The 26,946-nt window shown below is 37.7% G+C and overlaps 2 protein-coding genes across 9 annotated transcripts in view; both read left to right on the top strand.

Moving 5' to 3' along the window:
- Positions 1-3,429, top strand: part of LOC136836451 (alpha-1,6-mannosyl-glycoprotein 2-beta-N-acetylglucosaminyltransferase-like) — a 21,574-nt gene extending 18,145 nt beyond the window's left edge. For 2 of the 3 annotated variants that reach the window (XM_067100721.1, XM_067100722.1), the window contains 2 exons: positions 1-154; positions 2,962-3,329. The exon at positions 1-154 is cut by the window's left edge and continues 61 nt beyond it. In XM_067100721.1, the coding sequence (XP_066956822.1) occupies positions 1-154; positions 2,962-3,247 (440 nt within the window). In that variant the 3' untranslated portion in view covers positions 3,248-3,329. Of the gene's footprint in view, positions 155-2,961 lie in introns of all 3 variants that reach the window. The other variant, XM_067100720.1, reaches the window with a different exon arrangement.
- A 2,535-nt stretch (positions 3,430-5,964) lies between these two features.
- On the top strand, positions 5,965-26,946 carry LOC136836450 (beta-hexosaminidase subunit alpha-like). 6 transcript variants are annotated; one of them, XM_067100714.1, is made up of 13 exons: positions 5,965-6,102; positions 11,204-11,354; positions 11,833-11,923; positions 12,250-12,369; positions 13,098-13,258; positions 14,732-14,887; positions 15,653-15,765; positions 18,339-18,393; positions 19,327-19,482; positions 20,402-20,527; positions 22,573-22,684; positions 25,811-25,919; positions 26,498-26,946. In XM_067100714.1, exons 1-13 carry the CDS (start codon positions 6,075-6,077, stop codon positions 26,755-26,757), a joined length of 1,638 nt encoding a protein of 545 aa, XP_066956815.1. In that variant the 5' UTR covers positions 5,965-6,074; the 3' UTR covers positions 26,758-26,946. The 6 variants fall into 6 exon arrangements, with proteins under 6 accessions (XP_066956815.1, XP_066956816.1, XP_066956818.1 ...); XM_067100715.1 differs by having other exon boundaries at positions 6,008-6,099; XM_067100717.1 differs by lacking the exon at positions 5,965-6,102 and adding an exon at positions 6,131-6,177.

The raw sequence follows: 26,946 nt of genomic DNA, 5'->3' as shown, positions 1-26,946 counted from the left end.
TGTGGAACAGCATCAAAGCCTGCGGCGAGATCTTCTGCGTCTTCGATGACTACAACTGGGACTGGACGATGAACAGGCTCGTCCAGACTTGCTGCTTTCCCAAGCTCACCGCCATGTCCGTAGACCTAACTAGGGTCGTCCACGTTGGCAGTTGGTGAGTTGCAGAGGGAGCATCCGCTCTGGCCAAAACTTTTCCATTTTGCTTTCTCCTTCATTACATTTTGCTTTCTCCTTCATTACATTTTGCTTTCTCCTTCATTACATTTTGCTTTCACCTCTGTTACATTTGGCTTTCTTCTTTACATTCTGCTTTCTCTTCTGTTACTTTTTGCTCTCTCGTTCTTTACATTTTGCTTTCTCCGTTACATTATGCTTTCTCTTTTATGACGTTTTGCTTTCTCCTTTATACGTTTTGCTTTCTGCTTTATTACATTTTGCTTTCTGCTTAATTACATTTTGCTTTCTCTTTTATTACGTTTTGCTTTCTCCTTTATTACATTTTGCTTTCTGCTTAATTACATTTTGCTTTCTCTTTTATTACGTTTTGCTTTCTCCTTTATACAATTTGCTTTCTACTTTATTACATTTTGCTTTTCCTTTATTACCTTTTGCTTTCTACTGTGCTTTCTCTTTCATCACATTTTGCTTTCTCCTTCATTACATTTTGCTTTCTTTTCATTACATTTTGCTTTCTCTTTCATTACATTTTGCTTTCTCCTTCATTACAGTTTGCTTTCTCATTTACATTTTGCTTTCTCTGTCATATTTTGCTTTCTATTTTATTATATTTTGCTTTCTCTTTCATTACGTTTTGCTTTTCATTTATTACATTTCACTTTCTGCTTTATGCTTTCTCATTTACATTTTGCTTTCTCTGTCATATTTTGCTTTCTATTTTATTATATTTTGCTTTCTCTTTCATTACGTTTTGCTTTTCATTTATTACATTTCACTTTCTGCTTTAATATATTTTGCTTTCTCCTTTATACATTTTGCTTTCTCCTTTATTACATTTTGCTTTCTCCTTTGATATATTTTGCTTTCTCCGTTATACACTTTGCTTTTCCTTTATTACATTTTGCTTTCTTCTTTAATATATTTTGCTTTCTCCTTTATACATTTTGCTTTCTTTAGTATATTTTGCTTTCTCCTTTATACATTTTGCTTTCTTTATTATATTTTGCTTTCTCCTTTATACATTTTGCTTTCTTTAATATATTTTGCTTTCTCCTTTATACATTTTGCTTTTTACTTTATTACATTTTGCTGTTTCCCCTATTACATTTTACCTTCTTTATTACGTTTTGCTTTCTCTTTCATTACATTTGCTTCCTCCTTCATTAAATTTTGCTTCCTCCATTACATTTTGCTCTCTCTTCTATTACATTTGCTTTCTCTTTCATTACATTTGCTTCCTCATTCATTACATTTTGCTTTCTCTTTCATTACATTTGCTTCCTCCTTCATTACATTTTGCTTTCCATTACATTTTGCTCTCTTTCTATTACATTTGCTTTCTCTTTCATTACATTTGCTTCCTCATTCATTACATTTTGCTTTCTCTTTCATTACATTTGCTTCCTCCTTCATTACATTTTGCTTCCTTCATTACATTTTGCTTTCCTTCTATTACATTTGCTTTCTCCTTCATTACATTTTACTTTCTCCCATAGTTTTCTCCAGGCACTGTTGGTGACTGATTTTCTCATCTAAGTGACTGGTTTTATTCTTCCTAACTGGGATCATTTGTAAAGATAATGCTTTTTCCAGCCTGTTGTATTTTATTCTCTCTCTCTCTCTCTCTCTCTCTCTCTCTCTCTCTCTCTCTCTCTCTCTCTCTCTCTCTCAGCTCTTCCTTGGGCGAGTCGGTAGAGTTGTGGCCTTGCACTCGTTAGGCCCGAGTTCGACTCTCCGGCCGGTTAATGAAGAGTTAGAGGAATTTATTTCTGGTGATAGAAATTCATTTCTCGCTATAATGCGGTTCGAACTCCACAATAAGCTGTAGGTCCCGTTGCTAAGTAACCAATTGGTTCTTAGCCACGTTAAATAAGTCTAATCCTTCGGGCCAGCCCTAGGAGAGCTGTTAATCAGCTCAGTGGTCTGGTAAAACTAAGGTATACTTAACTTCCCTCTCTCTCTCTCTCTCTCTCTCTCTCTCTCTCTCTCTCTCTCTCTCTCTCTCTCGTGACACGCTTTAATTATCATACTCAGTATAGTATATATGGCGAATTAGACGAAGTGCACCATTACTTAAAAAATTTAGTTTGGCTATGAAAATTGCAGATAATTAATTTTGAGATATAATTCTTGATGGTGTGTACAGTTGTGAACTTTCCCGAAAAAGGAAACTAGGGTATACGAATAATTGTTTTTTTTTTATTTTGCAATTTTCATCTTAATTCGCTGCTCTGGTTGGAATCTTTACTTTTAATTATTAATGAACTTGATTGTGCCCAAATTTTGGAAGTCTCGACATAATGACATAGCATCAAAATCTCATTACTACAATTAACCTCATATCGTGATAAACTCAAAACACAGTTACCTCTGTTGAATTACTTATAGCTGGCTCTAAATTCAAATCGTTATTTCGAATCAAAGCTACGATATAAACTAAAATAAAAAAACAGTCTTCCATATTCGTATATCCTGTCTTACAAACAGAAAACGGTAACCTCTAAATTCAAATCATTATTTCGAATCAAAGCTGCGATATACTAAAGAAACAGATTCCTAAATATTTCAATATCCTCTCTTAAAAATGGAACAAATTGACATAGTGATGAACAATGACCCGACCAATTACAAAAAAACTGGAACAATAAACTGGCAGAGCGATGAAGACTGACCTGACCAATTACAAAATACTGGAACAATAAACTGACAGAGCGGCGAACACTGACCCAGCCAATATAAATCTTTAGTAAACTCACCCCAAATTCCTTTCATCGCCCACCCCAGCGGCACCCACATCAAGGAAGCCCGCTGCGACGTTTCCAAAGCGGTGAGGAACGCCAAGTCCTTCCTCTGGGCCCACCGCCACCTGCTGTTCCCGGAGTCCTTCGCTCTACAGCTCGCCTACACGAAGCTCCCGCCCTTCAGGAGGCCCAACGGCGGGTGGGGGGACTTGCGTGATCGCCAGCTCTGCAAAGCCATTGGGAACGGCACGGCGAGAGAGGATACTCTCCTACGGCTGCGGTTCGATCCTAGACCAGGAGGAATCCTGCAGTCCAGAGAAGGAAGATGATGTTGGAGCGATAGTTAGGTTAGGTTAGGTTGCTCAGTTCATAAAAACGAACAAATACACACACACACATAAATATGCATTAATATATATATATATATATTAATATATATTTAAATATATAATATAATATATATATATGTAAATATTTAAAAGAAATATGAAGTAAAACTGAGAACATTAACGTAACTCAAACACACAAGCTGATGTATGTAAACCTGGACTTTGGACCAGGGAGTGGTGTAAAATGATCTTTTATATGTGCTTAAAAGTTACCACTAAATTGTTATACTATATTTATGTAGTTGCGTGTTTTTATCGATTTTATTAAACTCATTTAAAAACCAAAAAGAATAGAGTAGATTACAGTTCACTTTTTTATGCTAACTTAAGAAGAGTTATTTTATTTTGAATATGTATCGATATAGTTTTCTAATTACGAATAGATTACAGATGTGACGGCGTGCCAGTTATGGAAAGCCTTGATCTTTTCTCTGTAACAGGTGTCTTGAGACTTCATTTCCTATTGACACTATTGTCTTTGTCATATAACGTGTAATGGAAGCCTTGGCATATCAGTATTATCAAGATTCCCATTCGTGATTACTGTATATATCGTCGCTGGTATCGTTGTTAACCTCAACGTCAGTTAGTGCCACTTTCATCCAGTGAGTGGGTTAGTCTTTGTTATCAAGTAATAAATGGATGAAAATAGCAATGACTGGGTTTCGTGCTTACTGGGAGCAGTATCATTAAGGTTATCAGCAGTACAATAAAATAGCAGTCACACCTGACTGATTATATACAAGAAAGAGGCAGAATTGTACGAGAGTCATTGCTTATTTGATATTTTCCTCTCACCGAGAAATTCTCCCTTTTTCCACACGCGTATTCTGTTGTATGTCAGCTTTGCCCTTTAGGCTTACTCCATTTACATATTTGCTCATTTTGGGGTCTGGTAGATCCGCCTGCAGAGCACAGTAGCACTCAGCGCGGAACTCGAAGTAAGGGTATACAAGATTCTCTACCAGACCTGTGCTGGAATACCCAGCTGACTTGTTCTATGCTCCTATCTGGTGTGCAGCTTAGGATGCAGGCAGTCCAGAATGAGTACAGTCTGTCAGGAGAGCACAGAAAGTGCCCCACTCTGACCGTCAGGTTTCAATGGCTGGCTAACTAAACTTATGACAATATGAGGTGGAATGACCACTCCAATGGTCAGAATTGCGATCTGTAATCAGCGGCCCATGACCAGACTCAAAGTACACGAGTGATCATCGAAGGGTATTATTAGTGAGTGCTTTGAATTCAAGATAACAACCAGGACCTTATAGTTATAAATTGTTATTGAAGCTGACAAATTAATGCAGCAATTCAATCGTTGGTATTTTCTTTGGGCTCATTGATGCCGAATCGGGACTAATGCTACCATGTGTACGATAACCTGAATGGACAAACAAAAGAAATGCGATTTCAGCATTTCACTGGACATTTGGTTTTGTCCCTCTTTCTTATCCTATTCCAATTTACCTGTCTCCTTGTTCTCTCACTTCCTTCCCGTTCTCCGGACCCTCCTTTTTAAGTCTGCCGTCCTAATCTTATTATTATCTTATTATCAATAGAAAAAAATAAAGACGAGCAGGCATACTTACTCTTCTAAAGGCCAGTTGTGGCATCTGTCAACAGTGAAACTTTGGTCATTGTTTTGTTTAAGAATATGCCATTATAGAGGCATCTCTTAACCTATGGTCTAGGTTCACATGGCCAGAGATAATTATCTCGTGGCATACTCATGCAGTGACCTACACAGAGTCAGTTACTGAGAAATGCTTTTACGTTATTTAGGTAAGTGTGAAATATAACTAAAGCAAGATTTGATTAGGGGTTTTGGATGTTTGTTAAATATGATGATTTATGGGATCCAGGTTTTCAAATTTAATTCTGGAGCTGATAGGGGTTGGTTAGAGGGAGAAAATTAAGAATTTGAAGCATGTATATAGAAATGAAGTGGTATAGAAATCCTTAACCACTAGTGCTGGACCCGACGATATTTATAAGCCAGAGTAATCAGAAGTAACAAAACTCTTCGTTATTAACAATGCAAATTAGACGTATGCAAATATGGGCCTAAAGGAAGGGGAAATGTTGAACCATATATATATATATATATATATATATATATATATATATATATATATATATATATATATATATATATATATATATATATATATATATATATATATATATATGTATGTATGTATGTATGTATCTATATATGTGTGTTGCTTGAAATTATAATTTTTTCCTTTTTTGGAAAATTATTGGTATGCATAAAGACCTACCTCTAGTTAGTTAGCATGTTCCAGAAGATTTTTCCCGGTGTGATCTAGCACAAAATAACCATTTTATAACTATTTTTTTGTTGTTTTTTCAAGCAATTTATTAAAATTCCCTGGACTAACACGCAAGGTGTTCTTGTTTACCAGTCAGGGTCTGCTGTGGTCTAGTTTCCAAGTCTCAAAAATCACAATAAAGAAAAGATTAGATATTTGGCCATGGAAAACTTTTTCTAGTCTCAAGTAAACAATTGACGAAAACTTTACCAAACCTAAACGCATTAAATGCAGCCTCTTTTTCTAATTAATTATCGAACCATCGTTCAAAGTGTTTTTTTTTATGGATAACAAGCCAAATGACCATCTGAAACTGACAACCCTCATTGTCCATTTTCATATTCTGTTCTCACTTCGGTGTTGACTAGACCTTCTGAACCTCACGCGGTCGAGGTCTCTCTTTCCCTCTAGCGTCTTCTGTCTTCTGTTCCAACATGGCGAAGACTCTTAAGAGTGCAGGTGGTAGGTCCCAAAGTTTTGTTTCTCTATTTCGTGATGTTCATGTAAAACGTGATTTCGTACCGTCGTAATCGGGAGGTAATGTTCAGTAGGCCCTTGATGTGAAGTAACAAGGAGGTAACATATAATTTAGTACAGGAACCTGCAGTGATAGTATGGCCTAACCTGGTGTTATCTGTCCTCAATTAGACGTACGTCGTCATGTGTAATTTATCAGTAGTTTATCACATGTTTATTGATTTAGCTACTTTTCACGTCAGTTGTATTTCTCATTTCTGCCGCGCTTCTGATGAGTTCTGTGGGAACGTTCTCAGCAAGTTAGTGACCTTTTGGGAATACACAAGTCGTCCGAACAAAACGCTGGGAATCCCTTGCCTTCGCAGATACCGTAATCAATGCTTTTCTTAGTGCATTTAGGTCTGAAACGCAGTAGTGGCTATAGCTTGCATATTTGTCTAATGGGAAATAGATCTTGCTGCAGTGTGTGGTCCCATTTTTTCTTAGAGCTATGGGTATCACGGAATATTCTCTACAATTTTATGAGAGGCAGTAGTAGATTGTTTTATGAAGGCATCCTAACAATTATCATGGACACCAAATAGTTTCATTTATGTAGCGGAGAGTTCAAAGGTAGGGTTCAGTTTACGAAATAAAACCAACGAACAAACTATACTGTATCGTTTATGCAGGTAATGGGTGTTTTTTTATAGGCCCAATATGTTTAATCATGACATTCTTACCGGCCATGCCTTACACTCTCTCATCCAAAGAATGGAAATAGTTAATGTATGTGACTTGATCTCTATGGAAGCTATACCTGCATCTTTGAAATAGGAAGGGTTATATATCTTGGAAAATAAATCTACAGAAAAGTTCCGCGGGACGCCCTGTTTAGTACCACCCCATCGAGGATGAAGCCAAAAACAGATATAGGTTTTCAAATTATCTCGTTAAAGTTCTCATTACCTTACCCGTACTGCATTCTGTACACCAGTTTACGTCAAAACATTTTATTAATAAACAGTATCTCCTTGCGGGGCTCCACTGTAGACTTAACAGGATTAAAGTATGAAAGCTCGGAATTAAAAGATAAAAGGTTAGATTGAAAAGACATTTGAGGCAGTAGATTTAAAGCTGCAGATTTGAAGCTTATAAATAAAGAGCATGGTGTGTTATATACAAAAGGAGCGTGATATGTTCTATATAAACAGCATTATACTTTCTCGAACTAATATTTGCGTCATCTGCCCTAACAAGAACTTCAACAGTGTATATGTTTAACTATTGCTCGGTTGCTAAGATACTGTGTATTCGTCAGATTATCTAAGACCGTAATGCGGACCCCGTTAGATAAGGGGAAAAAATAAAACTTGTCTGATGCACTGTTCAATCATACAAAATCTGGGTTTTCATAGCAAAGATTTCCTCTCTCTCTCTCTCTCTCTCTCTCTCTCTCTCTCTCTCTCTCTCTCTCTCTCTCTCTCTCTCCTGCAAGACTTAATTTGGTTACTTGCAGAAATCATAATGGCTTATTAACAGGAAAATTAACCTGAAAGTAAGTTTAATTTCATAATACACAATTGTTAAAGATGATTACGTACCTGTAAATTATTCCCCGGAATTTGTATTCGACAAATGAACTGCGGTGTGTGTTATGTATCAAAAATACTCTTATTTTTCCCAACGAATGCGGCCATTTTACAGGGATTGTGTAAACAAACTTCAATGGATATTCGAACAGGCGAATGATTTAATTTATGTACAATGCAATCGTTCTAGTCCAAAGTTTAAACGGCAGTGAACTCGAAAGAAATAGTCCACAAACCAGTTCGCCAGTGGGTTATAAGTTGAACATTTTTTTTCCACACTGTTCAAATCAGTAATAGCCAAGATTGTTGGTAACTAGGCAAGATGTTTTAGCGATATCACAGCTGGCGTTTCTCACTAGCTCAAGTTAGATTACGAAAAAGAGATTGACAGGTAATGTGACCGCTTTTTCGAAGTTCCAGAATAGTCTCATAACTCAGTTTTTAATTTGCGTTTAATGAAGCGCATTTAGGATCTGTAAATTGAGTTTAAAAGTTCTAATTGAATAATCCGATATTAAAACTAAAACTCTTTATAGGTAAAGGTTTATCTATTCCACAGTTTTGAATATATATTTATTTTAATTTGCGAGCCCACTGCAGGTTTTTGTATTAACTTTGGAAGCGCTTCTTATGAACCACAAGTCAAATTCTCACCAAGGGTTGTGTATTTTCAGTCTTCATCTGTTAATATTTTCAAGGATTCAGAAAAGCGAGTTTTAAGTCTCTCTCTCTCTCTCTCTCTCTCTCTCTCTCTCTCTCTCTCTCTCTCTCTCTCTCTGTAAAGGTTGCCGCAAGATAAAAGGACTAAATTATCTTTGGTGTATTCAGTTGCGTAAATTCATTCGTGTGACATGGAGAGAGGTAAGGTGATACGATGCGTTTATGAATCTCTCTCTCTCTCTCTCACAGTATAGCGCGAGCGCGGGCGCACACAAAATCCAGTCGAGAAGTAGTAGTGTAGGTCATTAACTATATCCCATATAACGCCATCAGGTGCAAGTTATTGTAATGTTCACGGATCATTATTGTTCTTAGCTATAGTGATTAACACATTTTTTACTGACTCTATAGTCTAGCAAATAAGATATAACAATATTTAGGCGATGGTATTATCGTTGAATAGTACTGTTTCTATCAATGCATTCCTTTCAGATGATTTTCAAGCTGCAATACACATACGGAATATGATTTTGACGGCCAAATCCTGGTCCATGATTTAGTTTGCATAATTAACTCCTCTACTTAATATTTCCATTATCTTGGATGTTACCCTCGGCTTAAGCTTGGCGTTCCATTGCAATTGGAGATCTTATCATACCTGTATTGTTAAATATACAAAACATTGTTTGTAAAGTTTTTTTTTTCATGCTGTGGTCAGTTTGCGCTTCAATTAATGGAATAAATTTTTCTCTATGGGAGTCACCAGCCTCTAAGGTCCAGTTCTAAACAGAGAAGCTAACTTGCTGTGGGCTGAAGGCGAGGTCAGTAACCCTCAAGGAACATGAATTAGTGCCGTTTTTTCTGCACCCCGAGAGTTTGTGAGAGCTGTAAGCTTTGTCAAGACTCGCCATTCACATTCTGCTCAGGTACCACGATGTCGCGCTGCTCTGCTGACTCAAATTTTCGGCAGTTTGAGGTTGTGTACAGTAGTGCTGCGATAGGGTAATAATTCTCTCTCTCTCTCTCTCTCTCTCTCTCTCTCTCTCTCTCTCTCTCTCTCTCTCTCTCTCTCTCTCTCTCTCTCTCTGATTTTTAAAATAATTTTCCTATGTGAAGCTGGTTTATAAAGTTATAAGCTGTTTAAGCTTGTACAGCATGAGTGTTTGCTTATTTTCGGTGACAACAAAAAAATAGTTTAATTTTCTGATGTTGAAAATGTTTTTGAGTTCCTATCGTATGTCCCTGCCATGATTTTATCTTGCGATTTGTTAGGTACTACGCAAAGTAATGAGATATACGGTATTCCATCACCAGTGCCAGTTAGTGACTACTCATCTCTTGCCATTTGCATTGCTTTCAACGAGTGCTCCGCACTTATTCAGACTATTAATTTTTCTTCGAAAATTGTAACTGGAAAGCCTCGTCTCTCTCAAGTTAGATCATCCATAAGTAATAATCCTTGGAATTGAGGTTTTCTTGAAATACCGAGAAGAGATTGTCCAAAAGTAAAATCCTGATGTGAGATTCCCAAAGCAAATAGTTATATTGAAGAGATTGTTACTCAAAGCCTCTGATGCCTCGTTTGCGTGTTGTTAAAGCAATAAATATTGACAAGATTACTGCTTAAACAGGTGTGATGTTGAACCATTAACACAAATGCGTATTGGCACTAGTGCACCAGTTCCGACACAAATAACGGTGAATGCAAGGAAAAATAAACAAAAAATAAAAAGAACTGAAGACACTCCTATTCTGCAGGAGCTATGATACTGACGAGAAAACACTAAGACAATTATAAAATATAAGAAGCATCTTATTTTGAAAAAGTTCAGGGGCCCGCCAGAGAGGGAATCATCCCCGTGGACGGATGTACATAAAGGTATAATGAATGAAAATTTCAATGCTTTGAAGTCACAAAGGAACAGTAAGTATTGCTGCTCTTACTTGTGTGTGTGTGTGAGAGAGAGCGAGCACTCTTTGATGTGGTAAGGGATTTCCCCATGGAGGGATAGTAACTCATTCCTCCAAGGATTGCCCAGATCCATTGCGTATCGGCCTAGAGTATGACTGGAGCAAGTGCATTGTATCCGCCGTTTGTGGGTATCTGTATTTAGCCATGCCACTGAAATCTGCAATCAGTAGTTCTCTATTCACTGAATTTAGTAGTCTCGGTATTTCAAGGTCACTTAACAGTAACAAGTCAAATATAGGACGAAACTGGTTGTTGTTTCTTCCATCTTTATCAAGGCCCACTCCACTGAAAGCACGCTGCGAGACCCATGAACTTACTCTACTTATACAACATGAAGAAAACTTTATATTTTATACAGCGTACGTCATTTTAATCGTCAAATCCACAGCCGTAACACTCGGGAAATAAAGCTTTGGTTTTTTCCCTTGATGGACATTACATTTTCACTTATAGAGATGGAGAGGGGGCGGGTGAGCAATGTATTTTCTCAGAAAGGCTTAGTACCTCAAGATGTGAAAATCGCGTACAATTCTCATGAAAATGGGTTGAAGGAAAGATAACTGCTGTATTACATGCTACTGTGGATACAGTGTTTTTGGCATTCGGCTCAGAATACTACTTACAATTATCTTTTCTAACAGTGATGACGTTCTCTGTGAACTCACTGGCCCTTTTTCTTTGTTACGTTGTGTGAATCTTTCAACATGGCCTTATCGGTTAAAAGGCTTACTAGAGTACACATTAGGTTTCTTAGAAACACTGACAGATGCTTATCAAATATATTATCTTCGAGAGAGACTAATCCATCAGACTTGCGATGTGTAATTGCAGTATAATTTTTTTAATTTATTCTGATTCAGATTTGTTTTTTATCACAACACAGAACTGCAGTTGGTGGTGCACTTGGCGGCCATGACTGTGGTTTGGGCTGGGGGGTACCCTGACATAATCCCTACTGCAGGAGAAATTTGGCCACGTCCACAGGAAGTCAAACAAGGACATACTTCAATGGCGGTAGACCCCTTAGATTTCAGGTAAGTAAGTTTATCACCCGCTGTACAATCTTCAATGTAATTTCACGTTTCTGAACCTTATGAACAATTGTCTGCCACTCCACTCAGGTGGGTTATTATGTCAGCTAAAAGACAGCACAGCAAGTTTCTTTCTTTCCCATAGTTTTACTGTGTGTGTGTGTGTGAGAGTGACCGATATGAGAAGATTAATTTTCCTAAAGGTAAAAGAGGAGCAGGGTTAGTAAAGCAGACATCAGACTATCAGAACTCAACGTAGAGGTGGTTTTTCCATTCTCTGTGACGTAAAGCGAAATTTCTAATAAAATATTCTCCTTTGGTGGACGTGTGGAATAAAAGGGCTCCAGATGGGAAGGAAATGATTTGTTATATTTCTTGAGTGCAGAAACGTAAGAGTCGAAGTAGTAGAGGGCACAGGATTTTTAGCTTTTTGAACACTTAAACTGAGCGCATAACGTTTTGTTCTGCCATTTTCTTAAAGGTTCGTTGCTACTGACTATGACTGTGATATCCTACAACAAGCGCTGGAGAGGTACCTTAAAATCATCACTAACTACCCATCTAATGTACAGGTAAGTGTGACTTCAAAGTTAAATGCCACTACTAATAAAAACACTTTACAGTTTTGTTTAATTAATAGAGCAATACCATTGAGAGTGGTTTTTTCTCAGAGCTACCGTCTTCATGAAGAAATGGCTTAATGTGACCATAAAGAAAAAATAGTTGGGTGGTTTTTGTTTTTCTACAGTTACTCTCCATGAAGAGATATGGCTTAATGTAAAACACTGAAAATATATAAAGACTAATTATGAATATAGTTTGTTTCGTGCAGCACAAGGTGACGGCTGTCATATAACTTCAGTTTGCATTAAAAGATGGTAACACAGATATTGTCCAGCCTCAGGGAGACGGTAAAAGTGGTAACTTCAAAAGTTCCTTGAATTTAGTACAAGTCAGCTTGGGATCAGCGTGTGAAGAGTTTCCTCATCAAGGAATGGAAGAAAGTTACGAAATAAAAGTGAGTTTTGGAAGTTGATGAATGGGGAGATGGTCTCCTACTCTTCTTTCCTCTTATTTCCTCCTTAGTCTTCCGTATACTTTTATCTCGCCACCTCTTACCTCTTTCGTCTTTTCCTCTTCTCATAATTTTCCTCTTATAATTTTCCTCACTAGTACTTAATCCCTGAAGGGGGTTACCGCCGTCAGTGCACATTATGCAGTGCACCGTAGGCATTACTTGCTGTTCTTTGTAGCGTGCCTTCGGCCCTTAGCCGCAAACCCTTTAGTTCCTTTTACTGTACCTCCTTTCATATTCTTTCTTCCATCTTACTTTCCACCTTCTCCTAGCTATTGATTTATAGTGCGACTGTGAGGTTTTCCTCCTGTTACACCTTTCAGACCTACCTACTGTTTCTCTTTCAGCGCTGAATGACTTCATAGGTCCCAGTGCTTGGCCTTTGGCCTAAATTCTATATTAATTTCAATTCAATTCACTAGTATGAGATTCTCTATAGTGTTCATTGAACTGTACGATATACAAATGCCTTCAGAAGCGGAAATGTTAATTTAATCATGAAAGTAAAAACTGCGTTGCAAGTAACTGTTTTGTCAGTTACACAATTCTTCTTGATTGTCATTACTTACTCTTGCTGTTGTACCTCATTATAACCCGTTTCAGTTTCAATAATACATAGCATTTTAAAGGCAAGGGAATTATCTCTATACTCATTAATCTTTTATTATCAGGTTAACAGTTCTGGCACCCGTAGCAACGCCATCATAACCTCCCAAAGTATCTGGGGCATCCTACGTGGCCTCGAGTCCTTCTCTCAGTTACTGGTTCCCGTCGGTTCGGTTTATAAGCTTACTTCGACCACCATCAGGGATTATCCGAGATTCTGCTACAGGTAATTCGGAGGGAATTCGTAATGGCGGCTAATTCTAACTGCTGAAAGGTAGAATTACTAAAAAAAAACCATTGGCTTAACTATATGGTGACTTAATTCCACGGCATAGGAAATGGAACTTAACTAAGGGTCAGTTTTGTTCTCATAACCCATAGCCCGCTTCGATATCCTCTGTTACATCTTGTGGAGATAACATAACGTCCATTAGTCTAGTGTATGTATGTAAAGTGTTGATTCACTGTGCTGCTTTTCTGATGAATTTAATCATTTCATTACAGAGAACGAGCGAGTCAGAATCCTTTCATTATTTTACAACTATTCTCTTCATATGGCAGTTGCCAAACTATTAATCCCATACTTTTTCAGGCTGGCGCCCCTTGGCTTCAGATGGATTCCTAGCGCCCCCTCCCGCCGATACACACACGCGAGTATTATTATTTTTTTTTGGGGGTGGGGCGGGACGGTTTGCTTCAAATTGAAAACAACAATATTAAACTCGAAGATGTATTTCACAAACAATACTTAATTTAGTAAACTTGGTCTTCACAATTACTGTTAATGGGATGGGTGTGCTTGCAGGGATATCATTTCTCCACATCAGGCTGGAACTCACTAAGAAGTCGTAGATCCCCACGTTCGGTAATTTTAAGTCTGTGTTTTTTTTTTTTTTTGCTTTTAATTGCTTAAAATTAAATGCTCTTAATGCCACCCTGTCGCCCCCAACCACCCCCTTTTGCCTCACCGCCCCCGATATCAATCCACCGCCCCAGGGGCGGTACCCCCACTTTTAGGAACCACTGGCCTAGACCAATAGTTTACGCCAAGAAGACTGCTGTATGAAGGGATGTGAATTACAAGACTTAAATCCTTTTGTGACATTCAATGCTTTGAGGATATACAGCCTACTTTACTAGAAAACATGAAAAAAATGACATAATGAATAATGAATATGCCTCTAAAGAGAGAGAAGTCCAATGTTAAACATTACAGGGAAGAAATGAAAAGCCAGTTTAATTCTGGCCGGTGTAGGCTAAGGCATCTTCTGAAGATGGCTTAGCAAGAAAGGCTACACCGGTCAGTATTCAAAACTATTTTTCATTACTTCCCTGTGGTGTTTTGATAAATAAAAATCACGTGTTAGGTGATTGCAATTTAATTCCTATCACCGTAGGGGGTAGTCCCGTCAGTGTACCTCACGTGGTGCACTAAAGGCATTACTTAAGGTTCTTTGCAGCGTGCGTTAAGACCGTAGCTACAACCCCTTTCTTTCCTTTTAATAAAGCTCCGTTCACATTCTCTTGCTTCCATTTTACTTCCACCCACACCTAACAATTGTATTAACATTATTTTCAGCGCTGAATGACCTCGGTAGATACCAGCGCTTGGCCTTTGACCTGAATTTTGTATTCCATTTCCAGTGTCATTCCTGAATTTTACAATCCACTTCCATTGTAATTCCTATGTGGGTTTCAGGGGTCTGATGATAGATACGGCGAGGCATTACATACCAGTCACAAAGATCAAGGAGATGTTGGACCTTTTGGCCATGAATAAATTCAACGTCCTGCACTGGCATCTTGTGGACGACCAGAGCTTCCCTTACCAGAGCGACAAATTTCCAGACTTAAGGTCTCTTGAGTTGTGTGATTTTTGCTTCCGATATTTTGTAGTCTTAGGGTGATATCCTGTTTAATATTTAGGGTCTTTACTTCCTAATTGCTTTTGTTGTATATATGACAACAGTAAGTTTGATATAAAGTTTTAATTCCAAGCTTTTGTAATTTGAATGAGTTATGTTGATTTTAATATGAAGGACATTCAACCGTTAGTAGGCTTGCATGATATGTACTTGACGATAGAGGACTAACTTTTAACCCATTTTATATTCTGATGTGATTTCTTGTTTAATTTAGATATTAGGGGGAATTTGAAGTTACTTTTACAACTTAAAAGCTGGGTTTGTAAAATGTGCTGAAGGAACTTGCAGCCTAGTCTTAGAAATTTGAGTTGTTTCTTATCTTTGGACTTTCAAAACTCGTTTTGTAATTTGGAAGAAATCATCATTTTGATGTTAGGGAGCATTGGAGATGACTTAGTGGTTAGGTATGAGTACGTAAATTTTAATGTAGTGATCTTTGAGAGAGACTGTCATTTGGCCGAATAATTTCAAGGCTCGTATTGGTGAGATTTTTAATATTTTTTCAGGTGGAGAAATTTCATATCCTAATTTCGACCTTAAAGCTTTAATTTAGATTTATATTGCAATCAATCTCGTGTAACGGGACCCATTAAGTCGTCTGTATGTCAGCTAATTTTGGATAATTTAATATTCTGAATTTCAGCTAGTTACTCTAATATATTGGATAAATTTAATATACTAGAGTTTTCTTTCAGCGACAAAGGATCTTATAGTGAAAAACACATTTACACGGGAAAAGACATTGCAGGCGTTATTGAGTACGCAAGAGTTCGAGGCATCCGCATCATACCCGAGTTTGATACCCCAGGTAAGGAGACTTTGATACCCCCGGGTAAGGAGACTTTGATACCCCTTTGGTACCCCCAGGTAAGGAGACTTTGATACCCCCGGGTAAGGAGACTTTGATACCCCCAGGTAAGGGTAGACTTTGATACCCCCAGGTAAGGAGACTTTGATGCCCCAGGTACCCCCAGGTAAGGAGACTTTGGTACCCCCAGGTAAGGAGACTTTGGTAGGTAAAGGAGGCCCCCAGGTAAGGAGACTTTGGTACCCCCAGGTAAGGAGACTTTGATACCCCCAGGTGAGGAGGACTTTGATTTGATACCCCCAGGTAAGGAGACTTTGGTACTTTGGTACCCCAGGTAGACTTTGGTAGGTAAGGAGACTTTGGTACCCCCAGGTAAGGAGACTGATACTCCCCCAGGTAAGGAGACTGATACTCCCCCAGGTAAGGAGACTGATACTCCCCAGGTTTGGTACCCCAGGAGACTGATACTCCCCAGGTAAGGGTAGGTAAGACTGAGGTACTCCCCAGGTAAGGAGACTGATACTCCCAGGTAAGGAGACTTTGGTAACCCCCCAGGTAAGGAGACTTTGGTACCCCACCCAGGTAAGGAGACTTTGGTACCCCCCCAGGTAAGGAGACTTTGGTACCCCAGGTAAGGAGACTTTGGTACCCCCCCAGGTAAGGAGACTTTGGTACCCCCAGGTAAGGAGACTGTGATACCCCCGGGTAAGGAGAATTTGATACCCCTCCCCCCCAGGGTAAGGAGACTTTTGGTACCCCAGGTAAGAAGAATTTGATGACCTCAGAATTTGATACCCCAGGTAAGAAGAATGACCTGACGATACCCCGGGTAAGAAGAATGTGACGATACCCCGGGTAAAAAGAATGTGACGATACCCCAGGTAAGACATTATTACTATCGTAGGCTTTCGGGCTTTCCACCCCCATTCTTTTATTGGAACTTGAGACAGGCTAGAGTATATGAACACTTTGGAAAGTTGCTGGAAAGGAAGGTCTGAGAATATTATCAGGTTTTATATAAAAACACGTAAATGTCAGGTACCGAATAGTGTTAATACACCTGATGATATAGAGTAAAAAAATAAATTTCATGCATTTATATCTCTCTGAATCTTTTTAACATGTGATGTGGATGTTAACGATTATTTCTCAAAACATTTATTTAATTTTTGACACTCCTGATATTTCCGATTTTCATGAAACATGATCGTTAGTTACCATGGTTGGTTGACTATTTTTTTTCTATTTGACATCTTCTAAGATCATGGGTAAATTTCAAGGACTAATAACAATTTGCATTGCGTATTCTATTTTTCTTAGTATTCTATTTTCCTTACATTAACCCATAGGCTTAAGAGGTGGGACGTATTTGGGGGCAACATCAAATTTGCGCGAATTAAAGAAACTCCCAGTGTTTTTCAAATTGCCATATATGTGTAGTAAACACCAAACAGCTGTCAAATTATGTACAGTAGGTACGAATGTTAGGAAGTTTAGCATAACCATGTAGCTACTATTCTATTCAGTGTTCATGCATACATCTTGTGTGTGTTTTATAAGTACCAAAACTCTCTCAAATACAATAAAATGCAGGGACAACTTTTAAAATCTTAGGCAACTTTAAAGGAGCATCGTAACAGTTTTTTTTACATTTTTCATGATATATGGCATGAATAACAGATCACCAACTACACGTAGAAAAGATATAAAAATACATATGAAAATCTGTTACACTGGTACAGGTTACAGCGTATCTGGGGATAAATTAGAAGAACTTTTTGTCTCTTCCCCTTCGTGTGCTAAAACACATCCACAATGTTATTGTCTACCCTGTTGGCATGACCTCTTTCAATGCACAGAGGTCCTAATGCTGAGAGCCTATCTTGGCCCATAGTGGGTCTAAGGTAGGTTTTGAGTCATTCTCAAGATGAGAATGAGAATGACCTCTCTGCTGAACAAAAAGTTGCAGGTATAGCTGCCAGGGTTTTTGCCACCACTGAAGTGTGCCAAAGTTTCACACACAAAATTTGACTGGATAAAGTTCGCCACCGTATTTGCAGTTTTCGACTCCACGCCTTCCAGATTGTAAAAAAAGGCAGTTTCGGCAATTAGGATATCTTGATCCACTTTGTGGGAGATTTGTTTATAGATGAGTTGGATGTTTTTTTTTTTGTAATCGAATGGGGATATTCTAAAGTAAATGATAAATTTATAATCATAATTCATGTGCAATTATTTGTTACCTGGTTAACTTACAAATACAAGCTTATTATTTTATTCATATTCTTATTTTTGAAATTATACTTTTTTTTTCTTCCCCCGAATGCCCGAATATGCCAACCCATTTGCCCGAATTTTAGCAGATTCCCAAATCCAGGGGTGCCAGTTACCCCCTGCCTCCTACGCCTATGTATTAACCCCTGTAAGAGTTTAGTTTTATTTTGACAAACCATTTCTTGAAATTTTCCCTAGAAAAAACGTTATCGAATGGTAGCACAGGGTCGCGAGAACGTTAACAGATTCTCAGTTGAAACCTAGTAACTAATATTTATCTAAATATTTTATTTCGGCAGAGCACATGAAGTCCTGGGGCCCGGGACAGCCAGGTCTTCTGACGCCATGCTACGCGTAAGTCCATCTTTTTAATGATCTCAGTTTTTGACATTCCCAAGTCAAGGGTTCACCACAAACGAAAATTCAGTATTCTGGGGTTTTACATTAGTCTTCCAATAGCACTGATCAGTTCCCCATAGAGGGGGTTACTGGTTCAAAAGCTATTCCATTCACTACCTGGTCAGCATCTCGTCCTGTTGTTCATGCTATTCATTAGAAATTCTCCTACAGTATGAGACTTGGATAAAACAAAACAACTGTGATATGTGCAGAGTAGGCTACTCGATGGGTTTGGCAACAGGCAGAGGACTTTTTTTTTTTTTCGTCCTTAATCTCGAACATCAACTACGAACATGTGCTGTTTGATGGAAAAAAAAATATTAAGAGCAGTGGATAGTCAAGTATGAAGTTAAAACACCTGTTAATTCCATTTTTCACGAAAGTAATTTCGTAAATTTATGGTTTTTGAGTGGCGTTAAATGGAAGTAACCATTAATAGCTATTTGGTCGCATTCGTAAGTGTGTCGTTTTCTTCGTGCAGTGGTGAATGATTAGTCTTGAACATCTGTCGTGTGCCATTCAAAAAGAAAAAAAATAGTAGTGAATAAAGCGAAACGCCAAATACCTGGAGAAAGTTTTAAATGTTTTTTTTTTAAGTAATGGTGATTTTTCCCTATTTGTTTTCTATTTCCAGAGATCTTATTTTTTGTTTGTAAATAATTCTGTTTCTTCTCGAACATCAGTTCCTATCATGTTCCATTTAATAAGTGCAGTGCACAGGGTAGTTATGAATTAAGAACACAGAGTAACTACTTAAACGGAGCCGTTTATTTAATGAGATCATACAGTATATATACATAAGCTACTTAGAACGTAAGTCTTGGGTAACGTCTGTCTTTTTCCAAGAGATATATATTTTTTTTTACTATAAAAACTATGTAATTCCAGAGATGACAAACCCGACGGCACGCACGGTCCAATAGATCCGACCAACGAACGGAACTACGAATTCCTGAAGTCATTCCTCACCGAAGTCGATGCCCGTTTTCCAGACGACCACATCCATTTGGGCGGGGACGCTGTACTAGCAGGCTCAAAGTGCTGGTTGGTTAAGTCGTCCACCTTTCCCCCCGCCCTCCCCTTCAATTAAAGCTTGAATATGATTGATAAGTTTGAACTCCTTCAATCTCCCGTAGGGGGGTGATGCCATCAGTGCACCTCACCCGGTGCACTGTAGGCATTACCTAAGGTTCTTTGCAGCGTCCCTTCTTCCCCTGGCTGCAACCGCTTTCATTCCTTTTGACTGTTCCTCCTTTCATATTATCTTCCGTCCTACTTTTCACCTTCTAACACTTGTTTCAGAGTGTAACTGCGAGGTTTTCTTCCTGTTGCACCTTTCAAACCACCTTTACTTTGTTTCCATTTTAGCGCTGAATGACCTCATAGGTCCCAGCGTTCAGCCTTTGGCCTGAATTTTATATTCCATTCCAACGCCTTCAATTAAAACTAATTTGTTCTTAGTTGCGTGTTTGACTTTTGATTAAAAATTCCCTGCCTTTAATAAGGTTTAAATTATATTTACGTGTTTTAAGGGAATGGATTTCGGATCGATTTTCCTAGCCCAGTTGTTTCGTGAAAGATTAATGGTTTCAACAGATTACCGACGATCATGATATAAATGATTAACTTTTAAATCTCGCTCGTTAGTTTTCCCAGTGTTTGATGAACTTTTAAGTGTGCATTTTCACTCATTTTGAACGTAAAATAACATCAGCCATGATACTAAAACACAGAAATTATTAAGTTTGTTATATGTATTGCGTGTAAATTATAACATCACTTGCCTGTCCATTTGTAAATTACTTTTAGTTGACATTGGCCCCAAATATATATATATATATATATATATATATATATATATATTTAATATTTATATAATATATATATATATATATAATATATATAATATAAATATATAATATAAATATATATATATATATTATATATATATTTTTTTTCATAGGAGGAGCAACCCAAACATCACTAAATTTATGGAGGAACTTGGAATATCTGACAAATACAATAAACTCAGGGCATTATATACGAAAAGACTCTTAGATATAGTCTGGGAGTTACCTAATACAGACAGGTAAGTAAATTAGTTATACTGGTTCATATATATATATATATATATATATATATATATATATATATATATATATATATATATATATATATATATATATATATATATGTATAGTATGTATATGTATTCACGTGTTTTTTATACCGTGGAATACTAATCTACAAATATCATTTACTATCGAATTTACTTTACCCTGGGAACAACAATTGCTCTTCACAACCTTACCAATCATTCATCATTGTGGAGAAGAATTGATATCTATTCAAAGTACCGAACCTGAATTCGACAAGAATATGTAGAGTAGAGTTTATATCAGTTTATACCTTAGTTGATTGTCTATCCATGGATTTCAACCATATGCTCAGGTTCGAATCATGGCCTAGGGCCCTAGGCATATGCACTTATCAGTTACAATTCTCCTTGGGTATAAGTTATTCCCATTGTCTTTGTTGAATTCGATATGGAGTATTTGTATTTTTGTATATTTATGGGTAAAATATTAAAAATAAATTAGGTCTTGAGACATAAGTTATAGATTCCTTTTTATTTACAGAATTCATTAGTACCTATATTGTTACCCAGTCTTAAGAATGTATTCGAATTATCGTGTGGAGGAAAGTATTCTGTCATGTAGAGGTATCTAGCTAGACGTAGTGTACCAGTTATGGTTCCCGGAAACCCGTTTCTTCACAGGTGATTTACATATGGCAGGTAAATGGATTTATCCAACGAATGGTAACAAAATTTCAGTAGACACTTTTGTGGTGGAGTCACTTACGTTATTTGACGGTTCGGGAGGGTTTTGTCTACTGCGCTCGAAAAACCACACTTGTCAATTTTACTGTATATAGCAGTAGACTCTAGCGATAAGGCTAGTCTGTTTACACGAGTGCGCGTTTTTGCCAACAAGGCACTTGAAGACATTTCCTCCAGCTATTTTGGCATAGTTATCTTCCGAAAGTCAAGACAAGTTTCGTAATCCAGAAGTGAGTCACTGAACGAGGCATTGAACTGTGAAGCCACGACCACAACAAGGGAACATAGTGTGGACTAGAGTCTATATTTTTCTTTTCACATGAGAAACTATTCGTATATTTATACCACTTCTGGTAAACTTGCTTGCTGCCTCTGCAGGAAACCGCCTTTGCCTACATATGTACTATGTACATATGTATGTGTCCATCCTTATACTGTAACGTCGCCGATATAAATTCTGCCATAAAAAACTCCCTCTGATTCGAGTTTCATAAAACGAACTTTCGGGGCTGAATCACGATGGAGAACAAATTCATAATGATCTCTTAATGGCAATGCGCTTTCATAAGCCTACTGATATTTGAACTAAATCTAAGCACAGTTTTACAAGATGATTATCATGATTGCATATATACATCAGTATTCACTTTTTTTTGTACAATGTGATTTTATTGTGAACAAAACTGTGCAAATTATTCAGATTTCTAAACATGCAGCTAAACGAAGGAACAGGCTTTGCTGAAATTAGGCAAGTGTACTGGGTTAAGTAACGCATCTGTAATACAGTACAGATGTTTCAATACAGGTGTTTCTATTATCTACAGCAAGTAATCTTTTTGGTAGGTAAGATACGCCGTTAAACGGTATGCATACCTCTGTTTCTGACGTGGCACACGTGTATATACATATACTGTATATATGTATATGTATGTAATAGTATATTGTGTATGTTTATATGTGAAAATATATATATATATATATATATATATATATATATATATATATATATATATATATATATATATATATATAATATATATATATATTATATTGTATGTAGGCATAATATTCAGTACACCATGGTATAAGAAAATTCGAAAATTCATTTCCAAAGTCACATAAAAAGATAGTCACATATTAAGAGATCATAGATGGTTTTAATCGAGAAATACCTACAGTACACTAACAAATGTGCAACAATTAAACATAATCTAGAAGAAAAATGACAGATAGACATGCTTTATACTAAGGAAAACTGAAGTGTAATAGATGTTCGTACTATATACTTAAAGGTTCCTCGTGTGGGAAGAAGTATTCGACAGAGGAATCGACCTCCCTGATAATGTCATCGTACAGGTTTGGATCCTACATTACCTCGATGTTTGGAAGCGCAGTCTTCAACAGGTAAGAATGAAACTTGATGCGTTCCTTATCTTTCTTTTATTTATTTACTAGTTTTATTTTTTACTTGCAATGTTCCTTATCTATCTGGCTTCTGTTTATTTACTTTTTGTTTAATTGATTAGCAGTATTTTGCCATGCCTGTCTTATTTTCCCCATATTTCAAATAAGGGCGGGCCGTACTCTCCGTGGAAGCCTTAGAAATTTAATGGTGCTTTAGAAATTGAATGTCCCATGTAGATTGTTTTAGACTTTTTTTTGTGAATAACGGAAATATTACTTAATGATGATTTGAAATGAGCAAACATACCCATGAAACGAACCACAGTGTGGATAAAATGGTAGTTTGTGAGAAAGGAAACAGAGATAAGTGAATTACCATAGAGATAAAACAACAAGCAGTCGCCTGCATATGCAAACGGCAACGTAGGTATTTATGCGTATTATGTGACTAATTGTCAGAAATGCCTTTGTTTGCACTTGGTAATACTTTAGTAAGATTAACTTAAGACTGAAAATATTCACATGCTCGTTGGTTTCATAATTAATTTGTTCCCAAATAAAGTTTGCTGTTAAAGGAGGGAAATGATGATGAAGTGAAGAACAAGAATCGGTATATAAAGGGGTACGTCCGTAAAAGTTTTTTAAAGTCCGGTTACGCAAAAGGTTGTGAGAGAAATGTTATCAAAAGGTGGGCCTTGCAACTGACGAGAAGTGATACGATCTTTTGACGGATAAACGTAACATCTGTGGAGCAGAGGTAGGGTGGTAGGGACATTGGAGCAGCTGGATTGCTCGACTATTATAGGCGTCCGTTGTTTGAAAACCGATAACAATGCTCATCACAATAGCTTTAATAATTTAATTATAATTAGGGTGAAAAGGCTAGGTTTTGGTTGAGATCGGAATGTAATTTCCAGAGAGGAGGAGACAGTGGTGAGTGAATTGTGCAGCTGTCCCCTTTGCTGTGACTTGGCTACTTTTCAGTATCTTCCACGAAAGTCTTGTCACGTATTTGTTCTCTGTCACGTTTGCGTCAGCTGTCACAAACCATGCGTGTTCGTCTGTCATCACCTGTGAGAGGCGCTGTGAGTGGTCACCCAACCAGTGATTTAATTAATCAAAGAAAAGGTCACTCCTCTGGCCGTGTCTGCCTTGGAGTTGTCAGTCTCCAGGTTATATATTACAAGTGGAGTCATCTTTGCTGGTTGTAGTGAAGGAACCCCAGTCCCCCCTTAAGATGTTTCTGCCCACATCCTTGCTCCTCTGCAAGGATCACTCCCCTTCCAATGAGTGATTCCCACAGTGTCTGCTACATCAGTGAAGGACGCTTGACCCACTTGTGACCAGCTGCTCTTCAGATGCCTACCATTGTGTTTGCAACTCGTTCTAGTCACAGATTATGGCTCTTACCTGACATCCCTAGCCTCTTCAAGGGATTTTTAAAGGCTTTTTGCCTTACCCAAGTTTTCCCCACCAGAAGTTGCCCTTGCTGCTGAGTTTAATGCCAGAATATACTGTCCTGAGAGCGTAATTACTGCCATGACTCACTGCCACCACTCCAAAACGCCTACCTCCACCTGTGACCACACCCATGGTAGTGACTGCTACTGAAAGTGTGGGACCCTAAAGAAAGTGATTGCTTTGTTGGTAGTGGCCCTGACTATTTTCTCTCAAGATGACAAGCAGCAGCTTCTCTTGCCTCCCAGAGAGTTGATGACTGCAGGTGATCCATCAAGACACCACTAGTTGTGGCAGTTCGATCTCTTGAGCCAGGGAGGATAGCAAGGAGAGCATAATACTGCCTTCAACTTTAGAGATGTATCAGTACTGGTTCAGCAATAGCATGATAGTGAGGAAGAGTAATTATTTTTCAGATTTAGTTCTGTGGATGGTGTGGTGAAAGTGGTATTGGTTTGGGCCACTGTACTCCTGAATCCAGACTTTTTCTTATGCATACAGTATGGGTTCTTCAGTGGACTTGAAGAGGACTATCCAGTGTTTTGAAAAGGCAGGCCATCAGGGGTCACTCAAACCTCCCAGCTGGATCTATCCCTGGTCCTGAGAGGTTTCACAAACCTCCACATGCACTGCTTAAGTGTCTTGAGTCTCACTCTGAAGACAGTCTTTATACAAGTGTTTATATCTAAGAGACAAGTTAGTGGGATTCTTTGCACTATATCAAAGGTCTTGATAGTTTGGCTATCAGAGGGATGTCGTTTGCAGCAAAGACCCAGATAGCAAATAACCACCACCAGAGGACCTCATTCTCTGTCCAGTGAGGGCTATCAGGCTTCACCTGTGGAGGACCATAATCTTAAGGTGTCACTTCCAGATTGTTCACCTCCACAGGGCAAAGGGGGTGGGATGCGGAGTAGAACATTAAGTATTTGATAAGGTATATGATTTTGAAGCATACAGTGAAGACTTACAGTAATCTGATGGCATGCCATGAATAATTTCAGAATGTGTCGCTAGTATCCTGTCTTAAGCATGCTCTGTACTTTTCTAAAAATATTTTCACTTTTGACTTCTTGTTTTAGAGAATTAGGTCATAAATATTGGAGTATTTTTCATAGCTGTTAACTTGCAGTTTGCCCCTGATACTGACGACGTTATACTTATTCTTTTCATTCTTATTGACTTGGAATAGTCCTATAACAAATCATGATTTTGGTGTCTCTCAGAAACCCCTGAAACACTTCAACGTTTTGCACTTAGAATGTTTGCTTTTTCATACTGAGGATATATTTTAAGTAGACCTTGTGTTATAATATATTATATATTATTAATAACTTAAATACATCATTATTTTGCCGTTAGTTTTTGTCATCAGTAAAAAAGTATACTTGGCTGTTAATGCTCTCCAAAAGGATTAGACTTATATTACGTACAACTTTCCAGTTTTAGAACTATTGTCATAGGTAAGGTTTCATGCCATGAATACTTAATGTCAGTATCATAAGTTTTTGTGTCAGAGTACTTAGCATTGTCATTGAGAACATTTATCATAAGTTTTTGTGTCAACATAACATATGTAATTATGTACTTGACCAGCTATAATTACTTATTCCAGAAACTTCCTGATACCTTGTGAATATTATATTACAAATGGCTTTTTCATTACAGATAACCTCAGTAGGTTTCCAGACAATAATGTCATCATGTTGGTATCTGACTGACACCATCGGTCAAAACTGGCGAAGGTACTATGCATGTGACCCGAGGGACTTTGAAGGTGAGCGATGATGTTATATTTGGTAGTAGTGATAGTGTTGATAGGCATTTTGAAACTACTTTTCGTCAGAGCTCATCGTAGTGGGATTTAAGGACTATATAATTTGAACCTCATAATTAATCTTGTGGCAGTATAAAAGAAATTGTCAAATGCTGGTGACATCTTTTGATGTCTTGATACCTCACATACATGTTTGAGTGGGTAGATTATGCTATAGATGTGATGGCCAGTAATTTGGCCATTGGCCCGAAGAACAGTTTGGCTCAAGTAAAGTTAGTTACGCTCACGCAAATCACCTCCCTGGCGTAACCACTGTAATCCCAGAACTTTGGGTTTGAGCAGCCTTCTATCTCGTAGTCCCTAGGTCTTCATTGTTATTTGCAAAACGTGCATATCAATTCTGAAGCTTAAGGGGGTTAAATCTGACCTTATTTATATTAAAAAAGCTACTGGTTACTAAAGTTTTAGTGAGGAAGTCCTTAAAGATTGTACAAAAGCCTCTTTTTCTCAGGAAATAGTAGCATTTCCATAAACAAAACAAAATAGTGTTGCTTACCTACGTTTATATTTTCTTGCAGGGACCCCAGAACAAAAGGAGCTAGTCCTAGGAGGAGAGGCTTGTATATGGGGCGAACATGTAGACGCTACAAACATCATCCCGACAGCTTGGCCTAACGCATGTGCTGTTGGGGAAAGACTGTGGAGTTCGACGGAACATACCAGTGACCCAGAGGCTGCAGCCCCAAGATTAGAAGAGCACCGCTGTAGACTCTTACGAAGGGGCTACGGCGTGAGCCCAGTTTTCTCATCCTATTGCGATGCTGATGTCGATTTTTGAGTGTCCCTTTCACTTTTTCATATGTGACGGAAGTTTTAAGTTTTTTTAAAGAGCTAATGAAAATATTTAATCTTACGCTTAAAATTCAGTTATCACAGTTGCTTGATTTGTCCTTTTCAAGTATTGTCATAAGTGTTTTAATACAGTAATGTGTTTTATGAAACAGTCATTAAATGTAATTTGTTCATA

Source organism: Macrobrachium rosenbergii, chromosome 56 (assembly GCF_040412425.1).
Source record: "Macrobrachium rosenbergii isolate ZJJX-2024 chromosome 56, ASM4041242v1, whole genome shotgun sequence".
In the NCBI taxonomy this organism is placed as follows: Eukaryota; Metazoa; Arthropoda; class Malacostraca; order Decapoda; family Palaemonidae; genus Macrobrachium; species Macrobrachium rosenbergii.
The sequence above is the reverse complement of the archived record's forward strand: the minus strand, read 5'-3'. Positions and strand labels throughout refer to the sequence as shown.